The sequence below is a fragment of the Chiloscyllium punctatum genome, chromosome 32 (genome assembly GCF_047496795.1).
Source record: "Chiloscyllium punctatum isolate Juve2018m chromosome 32, sChiPun1.3, whole genome shotgun sequence".
Taxonomy (NCBI): Eukaryota; Metazoa; Chordata; class Chondrichthyes; order Orectolobiformes; family Hemiscylliidae; genus Chiloscyllium; species Chiloscyllium punctatum.
The window spans coordinates 21,370,012-21,387,094 of record NC_092770.1 but is presented as its reverse complement, the minus strand read 5'-3'; the positions used below and the strand labels follow the sequence as shown (position 1 = coordinate 21,387,094).

Sequence of the window (17,083 nt, the reverse complement as noted above, 5' to 3'; positions counted from 1 at the left end):
CTCCCCCAAGTTTCCCACTCATGGTGGTTTATGCAGAATTGTTTGTCTTGTTGATCCTATTTGTGAATAAATGTTTTAAAGAGAATGTACTTTAAGCATGCTCAGTAGTAGTTAATAATTTGTTTTCCCACGTGTTAAAGGTGGTTTGTTGATGAAACCCAGTGAAATTGTATTTCACTGTGAGACCCAAGTGAAACCTAGATAGCAGTCGTATCAGGCAAATTAACCACCTTAGTAATTCAATTGGTCATTTATACATTTGTGACAGCTCATGGAATAGTGAGGCTTGATTACCAGCACACTCTTTCCCTAAGGGTTGTGACATCATGCACTGAATTGAAATGCATATGCTATTGAAATAACAAATACTAACTTCTAAAAATACCTATTCACCTAATCTATAAATACCAAACAAAAGATGAAGATCTTTTTCACTACAGTATGGACAGACAAGACACAGACACACACAAGAAAAGAGAAGATGGGAAAAAGAGGGAGAGATGTGGCTTCAAGTCAAGGACAGTATTACAGTGGCAGAAAGGACATTTGAGGACTTGTCAACTGAGGTAGTATGGGCTCAGGTTAGATCCAGGAAAGGAGATGTCACCCTGTTGGGAGTTTTCAATAGGCCTTCGAATAGTTCCGAGATGTAAAGGAAAGGATTGCAAAGGTGATTCTAGATAGGAGCGAGTGTAACAGGATAGTTGTTTTGGGGGCCTTCAACTTTCCAAATATTGATTGGAAATACTAATGTTCGAGTAGCTTAGATGGGCCAGTTTTTGTCCAATGTGTGCAGGAGGGTTTCCTGACACAGATAGGTCAACAAGGGGCGAAGCCAAATTGGATTTGGTACTGGGTAATGAACCCAGCCAGGTGTAAGATTTGGAGGTAGGTGAGCACTTTGGTTATAGTGACCACAAATTGGTTATGTTTACTTTAGCAATGTAAAGGGATAGGTATTTACCACAGGGCAGGAGTTATAACTGGGGAAAAGGCAATTATGGTGCGATTAGGCAAAATGTAGGATGCATAGGATGGGGAAGGAAACTGCAGGAAGTAGTCGAGTGAGGGAGCCGTTGCTCACTAAGAAAGCTAAATCTCTTGTCAAGAGGAGGAAGGTGGCTTATGTTAGGATGAGACGTGAAGACTCACTTAGGGTGCTTGAGCGCTACAAGCTAGCCAGGAAAGACCAACTAAAAGGAACCAGGAGAGGACATGAAAAGTTGTTGGCAGATAGAATCAGGGAAAATCCTCAGGCTTTCTATAGGTATATCAAGAATAAAGAATGACTAGAGCAAGATTAGGGCTGATCAAGGACAGTAGTTGGACGTTGTGTGTGGAGTCTGAGAAGATAGGAGTAGTGCGAGAATAATATTTTTCGTTGTTTTTTTCCCAATGTGAATACCAATGTTGTTGAGGAGAATACGGAGATACAGGCTACTAGACTAGACGGGATCAAGGTTCACAAGGAGGTGGTGTTAGCAATTCTGGAAAGTGTGAAAATAGATAGATCCTCTGGCCAGATGGGATTTATCCTAAGATTCTCTGGGAAGCCTTTCGCATTGATCTTTATGTCGTCATTGTCTACAGGAATAGTGCGAGAAGACTGGAAGCTGGCAAATGTTATCCCAGTGTTCAAGAAGGGAAGACAATCCTGGTAGTTCTAGACCAGTGAGCCTCAATTTGGCGGTGGGAAAAGTGTTGGAAAAAGGTTATAAGATATAAGAGTCATAATCATCTGGTTTGGAATAATTTGATTAGGGATAGTCAACACAGTTGTGTGAAGGGTAGGTCGTGCCTCACAAACCTTACTGAGTTTTTTGAGAAGGTGACCAAACAGGTGGATGAGGCTAAAAAGGTTGATGTGGTGTACATGGATTTCAGTAAGGCGTTTGATAAGGTTCCACACAGGAGGAGATTGCACAAAATATACCAATTTGGATCACAAACTGGTTGGCTGAAAGACAGAAGAAGCTGGTTGACGGGAAGTGTTCATCCTGGAGTTCAGTTACTAGTGGTGTACCACAAGGATTTATTTTGAGTCCACTGCTGCTTGTCATTTTTATAAATGACATGGATGAGGGCATAGAAGGATGAGTTAGTAAATTTGCGGATGACACCAAGGTCATGGAGTTGTGGACAGTGCCGAAGGATTTTGCAGGTTACAGAGGGACATAGATAAGCTGCAGAGCTTGGCTGAGAGGTGGCAAATGGAGTTTATTGTGGAAAAAAGTGTGAGGTGATTCACCTTGGAAGAAGCAACAGGAATAAGGAGTACTGGGATAGTGTTAAGATTCTTGACAGTGTGGATGAGCAGAGAGATCTCTGTGTCCATATACATAGATCCCTTAAAGTTGTCGCCCAGGTTGATAGGGTCATTAAAAGGATTGAATTTCAAAGCCACAACGTCATGTTGCAGCTGTACAAAACTCTGGTGTGATCGCACTGCAATACTGCGCACAGTTCTGGTCACTGCATTATAGGAAGGATGGGAAAGCTTTGGAAAGAGTTCAGAGGCAATTTACTTGGATGTTGCCTTGTATGGAGGGAAGGACTTACGAGGAAAGGCTAAGAGACTTGAGGCTGTTTCGTTAGAGAGAAGATGATTGAGAGGTAACTTAATTGAGATTTTTAGACTCCCTACAGTGCGGAAACAGGCCCTTCGGCCAAACCAGTTCACACCGACCCTTGAAGAGTAACGCACCCAGACCCATTTCCCTCTGACTAATGCACCTAACACGACGGACAATTTAGCATGGCCAATTCACCTGGCCTATATATAAGATAAGCAGAGGGTTAGATAGGGCGGACAGAGAGAGCCTTTTTCTTTGGATGGCGATGGCTAGCAGGAGGGGACATAGCTTTGAATTGAGGGGTGATAGATGTAGGACAGATGTCAGAAGTGATTTCTTTACCCAGAGAGTAGTAGGCGCATGAAATGCCCTGCCTACAACTGTAGTAGACTCGCCAACCTTAAGGGCATTTAAATGGTCATTGGATAAATAGATGGATGAAAATGGAATAGTGTAGGACAGATAGGCTTCAGATTGGTTCCATAGGTCAGCTCAACATCAAGGGCTGAAGGGCCTGTACTGCACTGTAATGTTCTACGTTTCTCTGTTAAGTGTCATCAGACAATAATGAATTTGGGAGGCTCTGAGAAAGAGATGAAGGATTTTCCAACAGATGAATACAGCATTATTTACTTCAAAATTTTATAGGTATAAAAGAAATTAAATCATGCTTACGGTTTCTCCTTCAGGGATCTTGTGTGGTTGCTGCCCAAACTCCAATTTCTTGACTTTAACTCCAAATACCTCCTTGCTAAAAATTTCATAGATGCCTGTAAATGGTAAGTAAATGAAATTTTCAAATTCACCAACTTAGTTAAATTCACCAAAGCATAATTCTTTTCAATGTCATCTTTTGTTGTCAGACAATATAAATTTAAATAGCCTTCCACGCACAATCCCTCTATTATATCAATTAGTATAGTCAGAATTATCCAAATGAAAGGACGTTGGTATTTCTGAAATTATGCTGTTTTAAGAATAAACTCATATTTTGGGAGGAACTGAGAGTGCAGAGACCTTTTACTTCAGAGGCATGGTCTTAAATTCAGCCCTGATTGACTGTCCTCATGCTGAGTCAGAAGCAGCTTTACTCAGTATTATACGTAATCAGAGTGTTTCATATTGGTATTGGGTTTCCCAGTACTAGTAACCTTACATTTGCAGCATGAAAAAAATTTGAGACATCAAGTTATTGTCAGATAGTCAAGAGTTCCTTTTTAAAATTTTCACATTTACTTACATTTCCCATTAAATACTGCAATCCGTGGCTTAAACTTCTGTAGCTTTTGCAAAAGTATTTTTCCTCCTTCACGAATCTCTTTACTGAAATACAAAAAATTTTTACATTATGTTTTCCTACAAAATAATAAAAAAAATAATTTTATATTTGTTTTCCTCAATCACCTTTTGAGGTCCTTGCTTCCTGGAGTAGTTCTCTCCACCATGTTTGTGAAACCTATTCCATATTTTTCTGGTAAAGAAGCATCATCCAAATGATTTAATGGTTTGTCAATAAGACCAGACAAAAACAAGCATTTCCCTACAGAAAAAAAGGCACAGGTCAGAGTTTGAATGTGCAGCAAGAGATAGTCATAATAAAATAAAACTAGTTAGAGAATAATAAATAAGAAACCAAAATAGTCCACTTCTGAAAAATCTAACAGCACGATTCAGTATGCTTTGCTCATCATGCAATTCACTCAAATAAACATCAAAAGATATAAAAGATTTAAGAACAACCAATTGTATTTCTGTGGATACAAAAACTTACAAAAATGATTTCCTGGTCCTGGGTAATGATGTCCTTTGTATGCTGCCATCAGCCCCGGGTTAATTCCAATCTAAAACAAACAGCCGAACTCAATTTAGTTGGAATGGAAATTACAACCAGTAGGTCAAGAGAAAGTAAAAGTACATCAAGCAAAAAAACTTGGTAATCGGCTTTCACAATTCCAGCAAAGTTTCTTCAGGATAATGTAGGCAAGAAGAATACAATCTCTTTTTTTTTATCATACTCCAAGATAAATACTGCAGTTACACTCCTGATATGCAGCCTTGGAGAAGTAACCAATAACTTATGGGTCAACCTTGATTAGCAAGATATTCCACAAGGAAATTTTGCCGTAAGTACTTCCAGCAGCAAAGAAGCCAAGCATTTGCTTCCACTTTGAAAGGTACTTGCACAGGAAGCATATCACACTGCTTAAGGAAATATGCCGTCATGTGCAAAGGCCCTCAATGGAATTTTGACCCAAAATATTTAAATTAACTTTCCAACATGACACTCAACAAGTTCAGTTCAGAAATGCTTCTTTCAGATAGTAGAATAAGTCACAAACTCAAAAACACTCTTTTCTAGTCACCAGTATAGAAGAACAGTTTTGATTTAAAACAAGCCATCAAAATTCAAGCATAACTAAAGCTACTGCTTTGTTGTGGATCTGTTCGCTGAGCTGGAAATTTGTGTTGCAGATGTTTCGTCCCTGTCTAGGTGACATCCTCAGTGCTTGGGAGCCTCCTGTGAAGCGCTTCGGTGATCTTTCCTCCGGCATTTGTAATGGTTTGAATCTGCCGCTTCCGGTTGTCAGTTCCAGCTGTCCGTTGCAGTGGCCGGTATATTGGGTCCAGGTCGATGTGCTTATTGATTGAATCTGTGGATGAGTGCCATGCCTCCAGGAATTCCCTGGCCGTTCTCTGTTTGGCTTGTCCTATAATAGTAGTGTTGTCCCAGTCAAATTCATGTTGCTTGTCATCTGTGTGTGTGGCTACTAAGGATAGCTGGTCGTGTCGTTTCGTGGCTAGTTGGTGTTCATGGATGCGGCAAAACCAATGTCGTGTACAAAATCCCATGCAAGGAATGTACAATACACTACATAGGACAAACAGGAAGACAGCTAACGATCCGCATCCATGAACACCAACTAGCCATGAAACAACACGACCAGCTATCCTTAGTAGCCACACACACAGATGACAAGCAACATGAATTCGACTGGGAAAACACTACTATTATAGGACAAGCCAAACAGAGAACAGCCAGGGAATTCCTAGAGGCATGGCACTCATCCACAGATTCAATCAATAAGCACATCGATCTGGACCCAATATACCGGCCACTGCAACGGACAGCTGGAACTGATAACCGAAAGCGGTAGATTCAAACCATTACAAATGCCGGAGGAAACAGCACAGAAGTGCTTCACAGGAGGCTCCCAAGCACTGAGGATGTCACCTAGACAGGGGACGAAACGTCTGCAACACAAATTCCCAGCTTGGTGAACAGAACCACAAATCTTCTCACAAACTTTGAGCTACTGCTTTCAACACAAATGCTACAACTTATTTTCCCCTCTACGTTATGATTCATTTTAGAGGGAAACCCTGCATCTAAGCAATTCTCAGTGTTGTTGAAGCATTGGAACATAGAAATTAGGAATAAGATATTTGCCATTCAACTAAATAATGGTTTCTTTACCTCGAAACCAACGTCCTCTCTAAGCTGTGTGGCCGTGCAGCTGCTGGGAAGTCCCACACATGTTGATCAGCGTGTCATTGCATGGATTTAGCTTCTGGAAGCCACTGTTGCATACAGACCTTGGAGGACCTTGCAGTAGCAAGAAAAATTATACAGAATGCTGCTTGACACCAATTTCCTAGACTAACCCCATATTCCTTCTGTATTTTTTTAAGATAGAAATCTTTGTCTCTGACTTGATCATTCTCAATGACTGAACCTCCATACTTTTTGGGGTAAAGACATCCAAAGATCCATTGTCCTGAGAGGTGGCATGGTAGCTCAGTGGTTGGCACCGTTGCCTCACAGTGCCAGGGAAGAGTTTGATTCCAGCCTTGTGTAACTGCCTGCATGGTTTCCTCTGGGTGCTCCGGTTTTCTCCCACAATCAACAGATATACAGGTTAAGTGGATTGGCCACACTAAATTATCCATAGTGTCCAGGGACGTGCATACTAGCTCGATTAACCATGGTAAATGCGGGGTCAAGGAAATAGCATTGGGGCTGGGTCTAGGTGGATGCTCTTCAGGGGATTGGTGCAGAGTCAATGGAACAAATGGCCTCTTTCTGCACTGTAGGATTCTATGAGCAAAGAAATGCCTGCCCTCAGTCCGAAATAGCTTCCCCCTTATTGACGGAAAACATGCTTCTTGCTTCTATCCTGTTTAAACCTGCAAGAGTTCTATATGTTTCAATGAGATCATTTCTCATTCCTCCAAACACCAGAAAACAGGTCCAGTCTCTAATCTCTTCCACAGGACAAACCCACCAAGTCAGGGATCAATTTGGCGAACCTTCATTGCACTTCCCTCGATGGGCAAGGTGTAGTTTACCAAGGATTTAGACAAGTGCAACAAGAGATTATTATTCCTGTACTCAGAGAACCTCTAATAATAAGGACCAACATACAGCTGCCTTCTAATTGCTTGCTGCATCTACATGTTAGCTTCCAGTGACTCAAGTGCAACGATACTGAGGTCCGTTTGGACATCTACACTTCTTCATCTCTTATTTTTAAAAAAAACTCTGCATTTCAAGTTTTCCTATCAAAGTGGAAAATTTGATACTTTTTTACGTTATATTCCATCTGTCATGCACTTGCCTAACCACTTAATTTGATTAAATCTCCTTTAAACCCCTTTGTATCCACACAGTTTACATTCCCACCTAGTTTTGTGTCACCAGCAACTTGGAAAGATTACATTTGGCCCCCACATCCAAATTACTGATTATAGATTGAAAATAGCTGGGGTCCAAGCACGTTTCAGTACCTAAACAGTTACTGTCTGCCAACCTGAAAATGGCTGATTTATCTTGCTGTTTTCAGTCCATTAACCAATTTTCACTCCATGCCAGTGGGAGGTTCTTTTGTCTTTTCCTCAAAGACAAAGTACAGTATGTGCTTAGTTTTGCTGCCATTTCCTTATTCATCATTGTAAATTCTTCTGTCTCTACTTATATTGGGCCCACATTTGTCAGTGCTTTTCCACTCTTTTTACATAACTATTTAGTTTATTTTATATGTTTTCGTCAGTTTACATTCATGGTTTATTTTCCCTTCCCTTATCAGTTCCTTGGTCCTCCTTTGCTGAATTCTGAGGCATACTACTCTAAGGCATATTAATTCTAAAGACACTTTTTTTTGGACAACTTTAAAAGCATTTCTTTCGATCTAATATAATCTTTAAGTTATTGTTAGCCATAGTAGAATTATTTTCCAACTGAAAGTTTGTGCATTATACAGTCAGAATCATATAGCACAGAACAGGCCCTTCTGCCCATTAAGTCTGCATTGACCTATCTACACCTACCCCACTTTCCAACACTTGGCCACGGTAAAGGAATATAAATTGTTGTAAAACATGCATTAATTGTTTAAATGCGAACTATTGCCTGTCTACCGTATCTCTTAAATGAGTCCCGAACTACCACAGCCAACTTTTCCCTCATACGACTGTAATTTCCTTGCCTTGATTCCAGAGAAAACTACATAATTTTCAAATGTAAAATTTTAGCATATCATGATCACTCTTTCCAAAAGGCTCATTTGCAATTAGCTTTTTCTCAATGGACAGAATTAAATATAAAATAACCCAATCTCTAGTTGGTCGCTCAATTTTCTAATCTGGGAAGAAAAAAAAAACACCTTGTATATATTCCAAGAATCAATTTTCCATAGCACTGGTGCTAATTAGGTTAACTCCATCTACATACATTGATGTTCCCCACAATTAATGCAATAACCATGTTACACATACTTCTAAGTTCCTGATTTATACCAATGACCACTGTTTAGTGGCCTATAATCAGCTCTCATTAATGTGTGTCGCCCTTGGTATTGCTTTGTTCTATCAAACTAATTCTACGTCTTTATTTTGCAATCAGAGACCCTCTCATACTAATGTGCTGGTCTTATCTTTGATGAACAGTGCTTTCTGCTTTCACTACATTCTACAGTCGCAGTGGTAGAAAGAAGGTGGTAATTGGAATTGATGTGGTTTTGTCTAATTCATTCTTGGGATGTGAGCATCTCTGGCAATACTACCATTCATTTGTTGCCCTTATTGTCTTTTTTAAAGATTTTGAGAGAGCTGTCTTCCTAAACCACTGCAGTCCCACCTACTTTTCCTTTCCTCCCTAAATATCAAATATCTTGAATATTCAGTCCCAGTATTGGTCACTCAGTAGCCATGTCTCTGTTATGACAATTAGATCATACCAGTTTAATTCCAATGTATTGGTGCTGTTCATTCATCTACCTAACTATGAACACTGCTTCCATTCATAGAGTCCTTCAAGTTTGCCATTTTAACAGTTTCCTGCATTTCAACCCTAGTTGATGCTGGCTTTTGTTTCACCATCTTTCAATTTTGCTTACTACCACTATCAGTTTTGCGCTCTCCCATCTTAGCACCACCTGAGATTCTCAACTGCACCCCCTCCTCCAGATCAGTAGTAGAAAATCTGCTTGCGAAGATTTTTATCTTAGCCCTTAATAATCTGACCTCTTTATACTAGCCCCCAACTGCCTCATTCTCTTAATTCTTACCTTCTGCACTTTCTCTCTAGATAGATAATCATTTGGTTTATCATCCCATTTCTTTTCTCATTAGCATGTGGCACAGGCTGTAATCTGACTTTACCGTCTTTGAAACCCTGAATTTTCATCTCTTTTCTAGCTCTCGAACCTCATTTTCTCTCTAGATAGATTATTGGACGAAGACCACTTGCTGTTCACCCTAGCTTTAAGGATATTCTGCAACCACTAGATGACATAATCGATCCCATCAACAGGGAAGCAAAGTAACATATCAGAGTCCCATCTTCAACTGCAGAAGGGCCCAGCTATTCTAAAATGATTACATACCCTTTTCTTCTTTCACTCCTTCTTCCATGCAGCTTAGCTATCACGGCAGTTCCAGATATTTGGAGAAGCACAAAAATGGTCCGGATTAATTAGCCCTCCAAATCTGCAACACTAGTCATGTAAGTACAAGATCAGAGACTGGGAATTATGTGGTGAGTGACACACCTTCCGCCCCTGCAAAGTCTGCCCAACATCCATTGGCACAAATCAGGAGTATAATGGAATTCTCTCCATTTGTCTGAAATTTGACACCACAGAGGACAAAACACCTCAACCACAGAGATCTGGTGGTTGCAACAGACTATCATTGTACACAATGTAATGACTTGCCAGGACTCCTAAAGCATCTTTCAAATCTGCAATCTCTACCATCTAGAAGAAGGGAAGCGGATACACAGGAACAATACCACCCACAAGTTACCCTCCAAGTCTCTCACATCTGAACTTGAAACTGTAGCATCATTCCTTTACTGTTGTTGGTTCAAAATCCAAGCACTCCCCCCACTGGAGTGAAGTGGTTCAGGAAGACAGCTCACAAAAAAACTTTTGAATGGGCAAAAAAATGCTGGCATTGCCAGAAATCTATGAATGAATGAATGAAACAAACCACATCAAATCCGATCATGTTCTCCTAATCTCTATCACTACTATTGTTGAAGGTAGTGAAAACAAAATGATTTTGAAAAGGAACTGAATTGGCAGCAAAGACAAATAACCTGGTAAGATAGGGAATAGAGTGAGGCAATGGGGCTGCCTGGATTGTTCTGGAGAACCAGCATGGACTTGATGGGCCAAGTAGTTTCCTGTGTCACAATGACATTGAACAAGAAAGCACCTACCTGTCTTTCCTTGGTACATGCAAGATAAGGAATTTGCCTTACAAGAACTTATACCTAATTGTTTCATTAAGCAAGCCAAATATAATACTTTCCTGCCACCTATTATCTTTAATTTACTGCCACATTCCAGAGTCTCTACAGTGGGGGAAGCAAGCCATTGAGACCACACCAACTCTTGAGCATCCCAACCAGATTCACTCCCCTACCCTATTGCTATAACCTTGCATTTCCCATGGCTAATTCATCTAGCCTGATCATCCCTGGATATTATGGGCAATTTCTCATGGCTGATCTACCTAACCTGCACATCTTTGGACTGTGGAAGGAAACTGGAGCACCTTGAGGAAACTCATAGACATGGGGAAAATGTGCAAACTGCACACAGAGAGTCGCCCAAGGGTGGAATCAAGCTTGGGTCCCTGGTGATGTGAGATACCAGTGTTAACCATTGAGTGACCATGCCGCCCAAAATCTTCTTACAAAGACTTGAATCTTTGTAAGAAGGTATCAGGGTAGATCTTAAATGTTTATTATGCAATTGTAACAAGGCAAAGTCACAAAATTTTCTGGGCAGAATTAAACCACGGACACATTTTAGTAATCTCAACATGAAAATAGCAAAGGATGTCAAGGGACTGGTTTGAATAACAAAGTCTAGATAATGGTCTCTGTTGCTAGTGTATTTAAAACAAAACTACTTTTAAACCTCTACCATTAACAAATAAAGCAATAAAGGTTTCCCACTCTATCTAGGAATTTTAAATCAAACTATTCATATCTGAACCCCATTCCCTCACTGTATATAAAGCTATATCTTTAGGGCTGTTGTGGTGTCATGGTAGTGTATGCATCTGCAGACCAAGTACCACCTCCTCCAGAAGGAGGTAATAAAATCTCTGAACAGGTTGATTACAAAATACCTTTAAGCTAAATTTGTAGCCTTAGAAAAACTGGGCCTGGCCAGTCTTGCTATTTTATAATTAATAAACAAATAAGAATTAATGCTAGCTGCCAACAGAAGAACTTAGCTTGTTTGTGCAACAAAATACACATTTAGTATCTGTGCTCTGGCTTGAAGGTAGGAGACTGAGGATGGTGGTGGAGGGTTGCTTTTCAGACTGGAGGCCTGTGACCAGTGCTGTACCAAAAGGATTGATGGTAGGTCCACTGCTTTGCATCAATTATATAAACGATTTAGATGTGAACATAGGAGATATGATTAATAAGTTTTGAGATGATGCCAAAATTGGAGGTTAGTGGACAGTGAAGAAAATTACCTCAGAGTAGGATAGGATCTTGATCAGATGGGCCAAGGAGTGGCAGATGAGAGTTTAATTTTGATAAATGTGAGGTGCTGCAATTTGGAAAGGCAAATTAGAATAGGACTTATATACTTAATTGTAAGGTCCTGGGAAGCGTTGCTGAACAAAGAGACCTTGGAGTGCAGTTCATGGTCCTAGAGTCACTGATAGATAGGTTCGTGAAGACAGCGTTTGGTATGCTTGCCTTTAATCGGTTAGTGCGTTGAGTACAGGAGTTGGGAGGTCATGTTGCAGCTATACAGAACATAGGCTAGACCACTTTTGGAATAATGTGTGAAATTCTAGTCCCTCTGCTATAGGAAGGATGTCATGAAACTTGAACGGGCTCAGAAAATATTTACAAGGATGTTGCCAGGGTTGGAGAATTTTTTGAGTTATAGGGACAGGCAAAACAGACCAGGGCTATTTTCCCTGAAGTGTTGGAGCTTGAGGGATGACCTCAGATGTTTATAAAGTCACGAAGGGCATGGTTAGGGTGAATAGACAAGGTGTTTTCCTTGGGGCGGGGGCAGTCCAAAACTCGAGAGCATAGGTTAAGGTGTGAGGGGAAAGATTTAAGAGGGATCGAAGGTGCAACTTTGTCACGCAGAGAGTGGTGTGTGCATGGAATGAATTGTCAGAGGACATGGTGGAAGTTGGTACAATTACAATATTTAAAAGGCATGTGGATGGGTATATGAATAGGAAGGGTTGAGAGAGATATGGGCCAAGTGCTGGCAAATGGAACTAGATTTATTCAGGATATCTGGTCGGCATGGATGGGTTGGACCGAAGGGTCTGTTTCAATGCAGTATAGCTCTATGATCTTCTCTTTGGTGTCTAATCAAACTCACCATTCCTCTGACTAGTCATTTCTAACTCAAATTTATGAATGTTTTGTGGGTTTTTAAAAATTATATTGTATCCGTGTACCACACACCAATTATACAGCAATTGTTTAAAAAATCTAAATCATTAAATTTGAAAAGGGAGACTTTATCTCACCAAGCAATTCTCGACAATGAAATTCTGTTAATTAAAACATATGTATGCATAAGCATTTCTGGCCTAAAATGATTTAAATTATTGATTTGTGCTGACAGCTGTAGTTCCAAGGATTCTTTTCAATTTGATCACACTTATGCTGTAGATTACTGGCAGAATGATTAATTGCAAAATTCCACTGTTTTAGAGTTAGAGTTAATCTTTATCACTCCCATAAAAGGAAGATAACAAAAGCCACCTTTAAGTTTGGCTACCTTGTTAAAACACACGAATCTATATTCATTTCAAAACATAACAGTCTTTTGTTCCTGAATGTGTCGCTTTTCAACTAAAAATTCTTCATCTTTTTCTTTAGAAATTTAATTTGTTCAAAATAAATGTTATGATCTTAAAAATTCTGCTCATTGCAACTGGACTAAATCAAATTCATTAAAATAATGGGAAACATAAAACTTACAATCACAATGTCTAAACCGTAGGTCAATATATCTGGTAAGGTTTTTGTTAAAAGCTCAGCTTCGGTTGTTCCATTGAATCGATCGATTTTTCTTTTCGTGACTTTAAAAGCATCAGTGATCTTTTCTTGCTTGCCCGCCGAGTTTCCACCTGTTTTGCCTCGTTTGCTGCTTGCTCCCTCAGACTTATTTTTCTCAGTCTTAGTTTTTTGTGGTCCTGGAGGTCTTCCTCTTTTACGTTTTGGAGCTGCTGAAAGAATATAGAACCACCAAGTCCTGAATGATTGTCATTTTTGCACGCAGTTCAAAATTTCCTAGGCTTTGGAAAGATCCAAGTAGATTTAATAAGTGTAAACATAGCATATCTATGCAAGAAAGGAGAAAGACAGAAACTAAGAATGAAACAAATAGACAATGTTAGGGAAATCCTCAGCAGGTCTGGCAGCATCTGTGGAGATAGAATCTGACTTAAACCTTTAGAGGAGTCAAAAAAAGACTCGAAATGATAACTCAGTTTCTCTCTCCAAAGATGCTGCCAGACCTGGTCAGTTTCTCCAGCATTCTCTGTGCTGGTTTCATCTGCTGTATTATGCCTTGATTTAAGCAGGAATAAAAGGCCAGTTGGTTTACCAGCCATTTGAAAAATGCTATAATCTAATATTGGGGAGGGTCATCAGGACATTTACAGAATCATAAAATCAAGAAAAGTTAATGTGGCTTTAAGAAAGGAACAACGCGTTGACCAAATTTATTCAAGTTTGAAGTGGAGGGTAATTAAAGGGGAACCAGTAGATATAATATATTTGAATTTTCAGAAGGCATTCAATAAAGTGTCACATGAAAGTTGAGAGAGCTTGTAGCCTTACACATCTGCTACAGGATATGCAGGAAAGCGCTTGACCACAGGCAGAGGGAAGCATTTGTTCAGAAGACTTAAGGACATCTGTTCTTAGTGGCAATGGATCGGTGTAAATAAGGTGATAACATTTGTTCACTTGTGGGATGGTTGGCCGTATTTTCTTTTGACCCCGAGGGCTAGAAGCTGCACATATTTCACAGTGGGATGTCGGATAACTGAATTTCTGGTTTATATTGAAGGCTCTTCACAAAACTCATACTCAAAAGAACTTGTAATTTAATAAGCTGAGTGTAATATGCATGTAAAAGAACAATCCTGATACATTGTTGTGGCTCTGTTCACCAAGCTGGGAATTTGTATTGCAGACAGGAAGCTTCACAGGATGCTCCCAAGCACTGAGGATGCTACCTAGACAGGGGACGAAACGTCTGCAACACAAATTCCCAGCTCGGCGAACAGAACCACAACAACGAGCACCCGAGCTACAAATCTTCTCACAAACTTTGAACACCTACGGGTGAGATGCTAAGACAAGCTAGGAAATGGGAATCCCGTGCCAACCACCTAAGCGCCACATACGAATCCGGATACATTTTCAGGAGTACCACACTGAGCAGATTTGAATTTATGAAGCTCAGTTTCCTAATATTCACTGTTCTGGAATGTGAATGTCTCATTACCATTACAAGCTAGGAAAACACAAAGGCTGAAACTGACATAGTAAGAAAGTTGGAAGATGTTCATATGTGAGAGACAGAGAGAGAAAACATGTTTCTGTAAATTACATTCACTGACCTAAGGGTTCAAGGGACACAGAGAGAAGGAGGGAGACAAAGGACCGAAGTTGGTGGAAAGGTTAACCCTTTGTGGTCTAATTTGAGTGTATACTTACTTGCCATGGATAGAATGCTTGTGTGTTGTTCCCTGGAGCTTGAGATCTGGGAATGTCATTAATTTAATTTGCATTTTGGGAATCTAAGATGATTTTAAAAGAAAAGGCCATTCTGTAGGACACGGATATTGGACATGTTAGCTAAGCAAAATCACCTCATGACCTTTTCCACACAGTTTAGATGAGTCTCTTGTTATGATGTATTGTTAAAAGGGAAGCTTATCTAGCTAAAGGCAATTGGCCATTTGGCCTCACTTGATCAGGGCTTCCCACTTTGATGTACATGTAGCTTAATTAGTTAAGCGTACTCAAACCGGTCAATGAATTTCTCTTTCTCTGCAAACGTTTGCCATTTTATTGCTGCTCATCCAATTAAGGACACAATACCAATTTATGTATAAAGACAGCTTGTTTTCAGCAATAAGGAGTAGACTGAGAGAGCTCTTAGGGGTAAGAGCTGGCACCTCTACTCTGCTAATGGTTTTAAATCCTTAGCTCAAGCCGGGTTTGTAGGTATCAATGTTACAGTTAACATTGATGCCATTGGTAAATAAAAAAGGTAATAATTTCAACTAAACTGTCTGTAAGAGTTTTATATTCAAGACTGCTACAGAGTACAATTTCCAGGATGAACCAAGAGAGGGTTATAGGTTGAGTCCATTAGGGATTCCCCCGAGCCATCTCAAATAGGTATTTTAACAAGGTCACTGCACAATATAGGAGCTCATGGTGTTGGGGAATGATATATTAGCATGCATATTGGATTGGCTGACTGACTATGCTCACAGCACCATGAATGAAAAAGGCGAATTAATTCTCTGATTCCTGTTAGTTAAGAGATGATTTAATCCAGTGAATAACTCAGGATTAATGCTTCCAATTCTTAATTTGTTAAAACATTCAATGGATAGCATCAAAAGAGTGCAATGGTTACCTTTCAGGAAATCGGAGTAAGAGTGGACACTTTTCAATACCAAAAGTGATGGCATTAGGCCCACTCATGACTATGTAGAATACAGTGAGATATTATATAATCAGATTAGCAATTAAACTACAGAACAGCATTGATTTGCCCTGTTTCAGCATCAAGCGTGCAGACTGAACAATTAACTCAGGTCCAACACATTCACAAGTGAAGATGTTTATGTGGTAGACAGCAGTTTGCATGTCATACTCGACACTATCTTGTGCTCAAAGTCACATTTGAAATGGAGTAGTTTCCTTTTCCCAGTGTCCTAGTTGAAAAGCAGTCTGTTCTGTAAGGCTGCAGATTCACATATGGACCACCTCTGTATCAGACGTTTGCAAGGGATAGGAAATTAGGTATCATTCCATTGAAGACATTTCTCATGGAACCCAATAATATGTCTTGACCGGAGTCAACTTGCCTTGTTTAAAAGTTTAACAAACCTTGGCAGTTAACTGTCAAGAATCAAAACCTAGTGAACTGTCCATGATAATACTAATCAGTGTCCCCATGCCAAATAATAAGCACTCCCCTCTTAGTAAAAATAGCATCTTCCCTTTACTTTGGTATTTTTTGCAAGAAAGTGGAAGTCAAAAATTTTGAAGAGTTTTTTTTGGGCAATACTTAAGTATCAAGTGACTAAAAAGAAGCTAGTGATGCAACAAAATGCTAAAAATTTTAAAACATAACAGTTGTTGACTTTGTTTGGAGCCAATAGATAATAGCTTGAAATCACATGGTCAGTTCTAAATAAGTTGTGTACAAATGGCAAAAGATTAAAGTTGATTGTGAGGTGTACAAAAGTGAATTATTGTCTTACAATAGTTAATACATCATTTTCAGGGCGTGGACTGCCTCTTCTTCCACCTACCCCAACCCTAAACTTATGACTTTCTGCAGTCATTCTCCCCTCACATTATCTTTGTATTCACCTTGTCCAAAAGACCTATCACTTGCCCTTTCAAAACCTATTTTCACTAACCTGCAAATCACCGACTTTCTCTTTCTAGTTTCTTTACTAGGCAATATTGTTAATAGTTCTTCACCTCTATCCGCCACTCCACCACCCCCCCACCCTGAAAGATACTGTCACACTCTCCTTCAAAAATGCTACCATCACCAACACCTCCTCAAATCGAGGAACAAGCTTCATCCATGATGCCTTTCTAAACTAAAAACCCCTTGTCTCTACAGGGTCCAAATGCCTCTACTACATGCCCATCCACATATCTATCAAAACGCCTCTTAAACATGCTTTTATATCTGCTTCTATCATCGCCTTTGGCAGTGCATTTTGGGTACTTGTCACCC

At 39.8% G+C, this 17,083-nt stretch overlaps 1 protein-coding gene across 3 annotated transcripts in view; it reads right to left on the bottom strand.

Annotated features, from left to right (window-relative positions):
- The window catches only part of LOC140457972 (G/T mismatch-specific thymine DNA glycosylase-like), a 29,535-nt gene that overhangs the window by 8,084 nt on the left and 4,368 nt on the right, over positions 1–17,083 (bottom strand). Inside the window, exons 3-7 of one of the 3 annotated variants that reach the window (XM_072551858.1) lie at positions 13,057–13,304; positions 4,345–4,414; positions 3,978–4,113; positions 3,814–3,896; positions 3,249–3,343 (exon numbers count right to left, since the gene is read on the bottom strand). In XM_072551858.1, coding sequence (XP_072407959.1) covers positions 3,249–3,343; positions 3,814–3,896; positions 3,978–4,113; positions 4,345–4,414; positions 13,057–13,304 — 632 coding nt within the window. Of the gene's footprint in view, positions 1–3,248; positions 3,344–3,813; positions 3,897–3,977; positions 4,114–4,344; positions 4,415–6,048; positions 6,135–13,056; positions 13,305–17,083 lie in introns of those variants that run through there. The other 2 variants (XM_072551859.1, XM_072551860.1) reach the window with 2 other exon arrangements.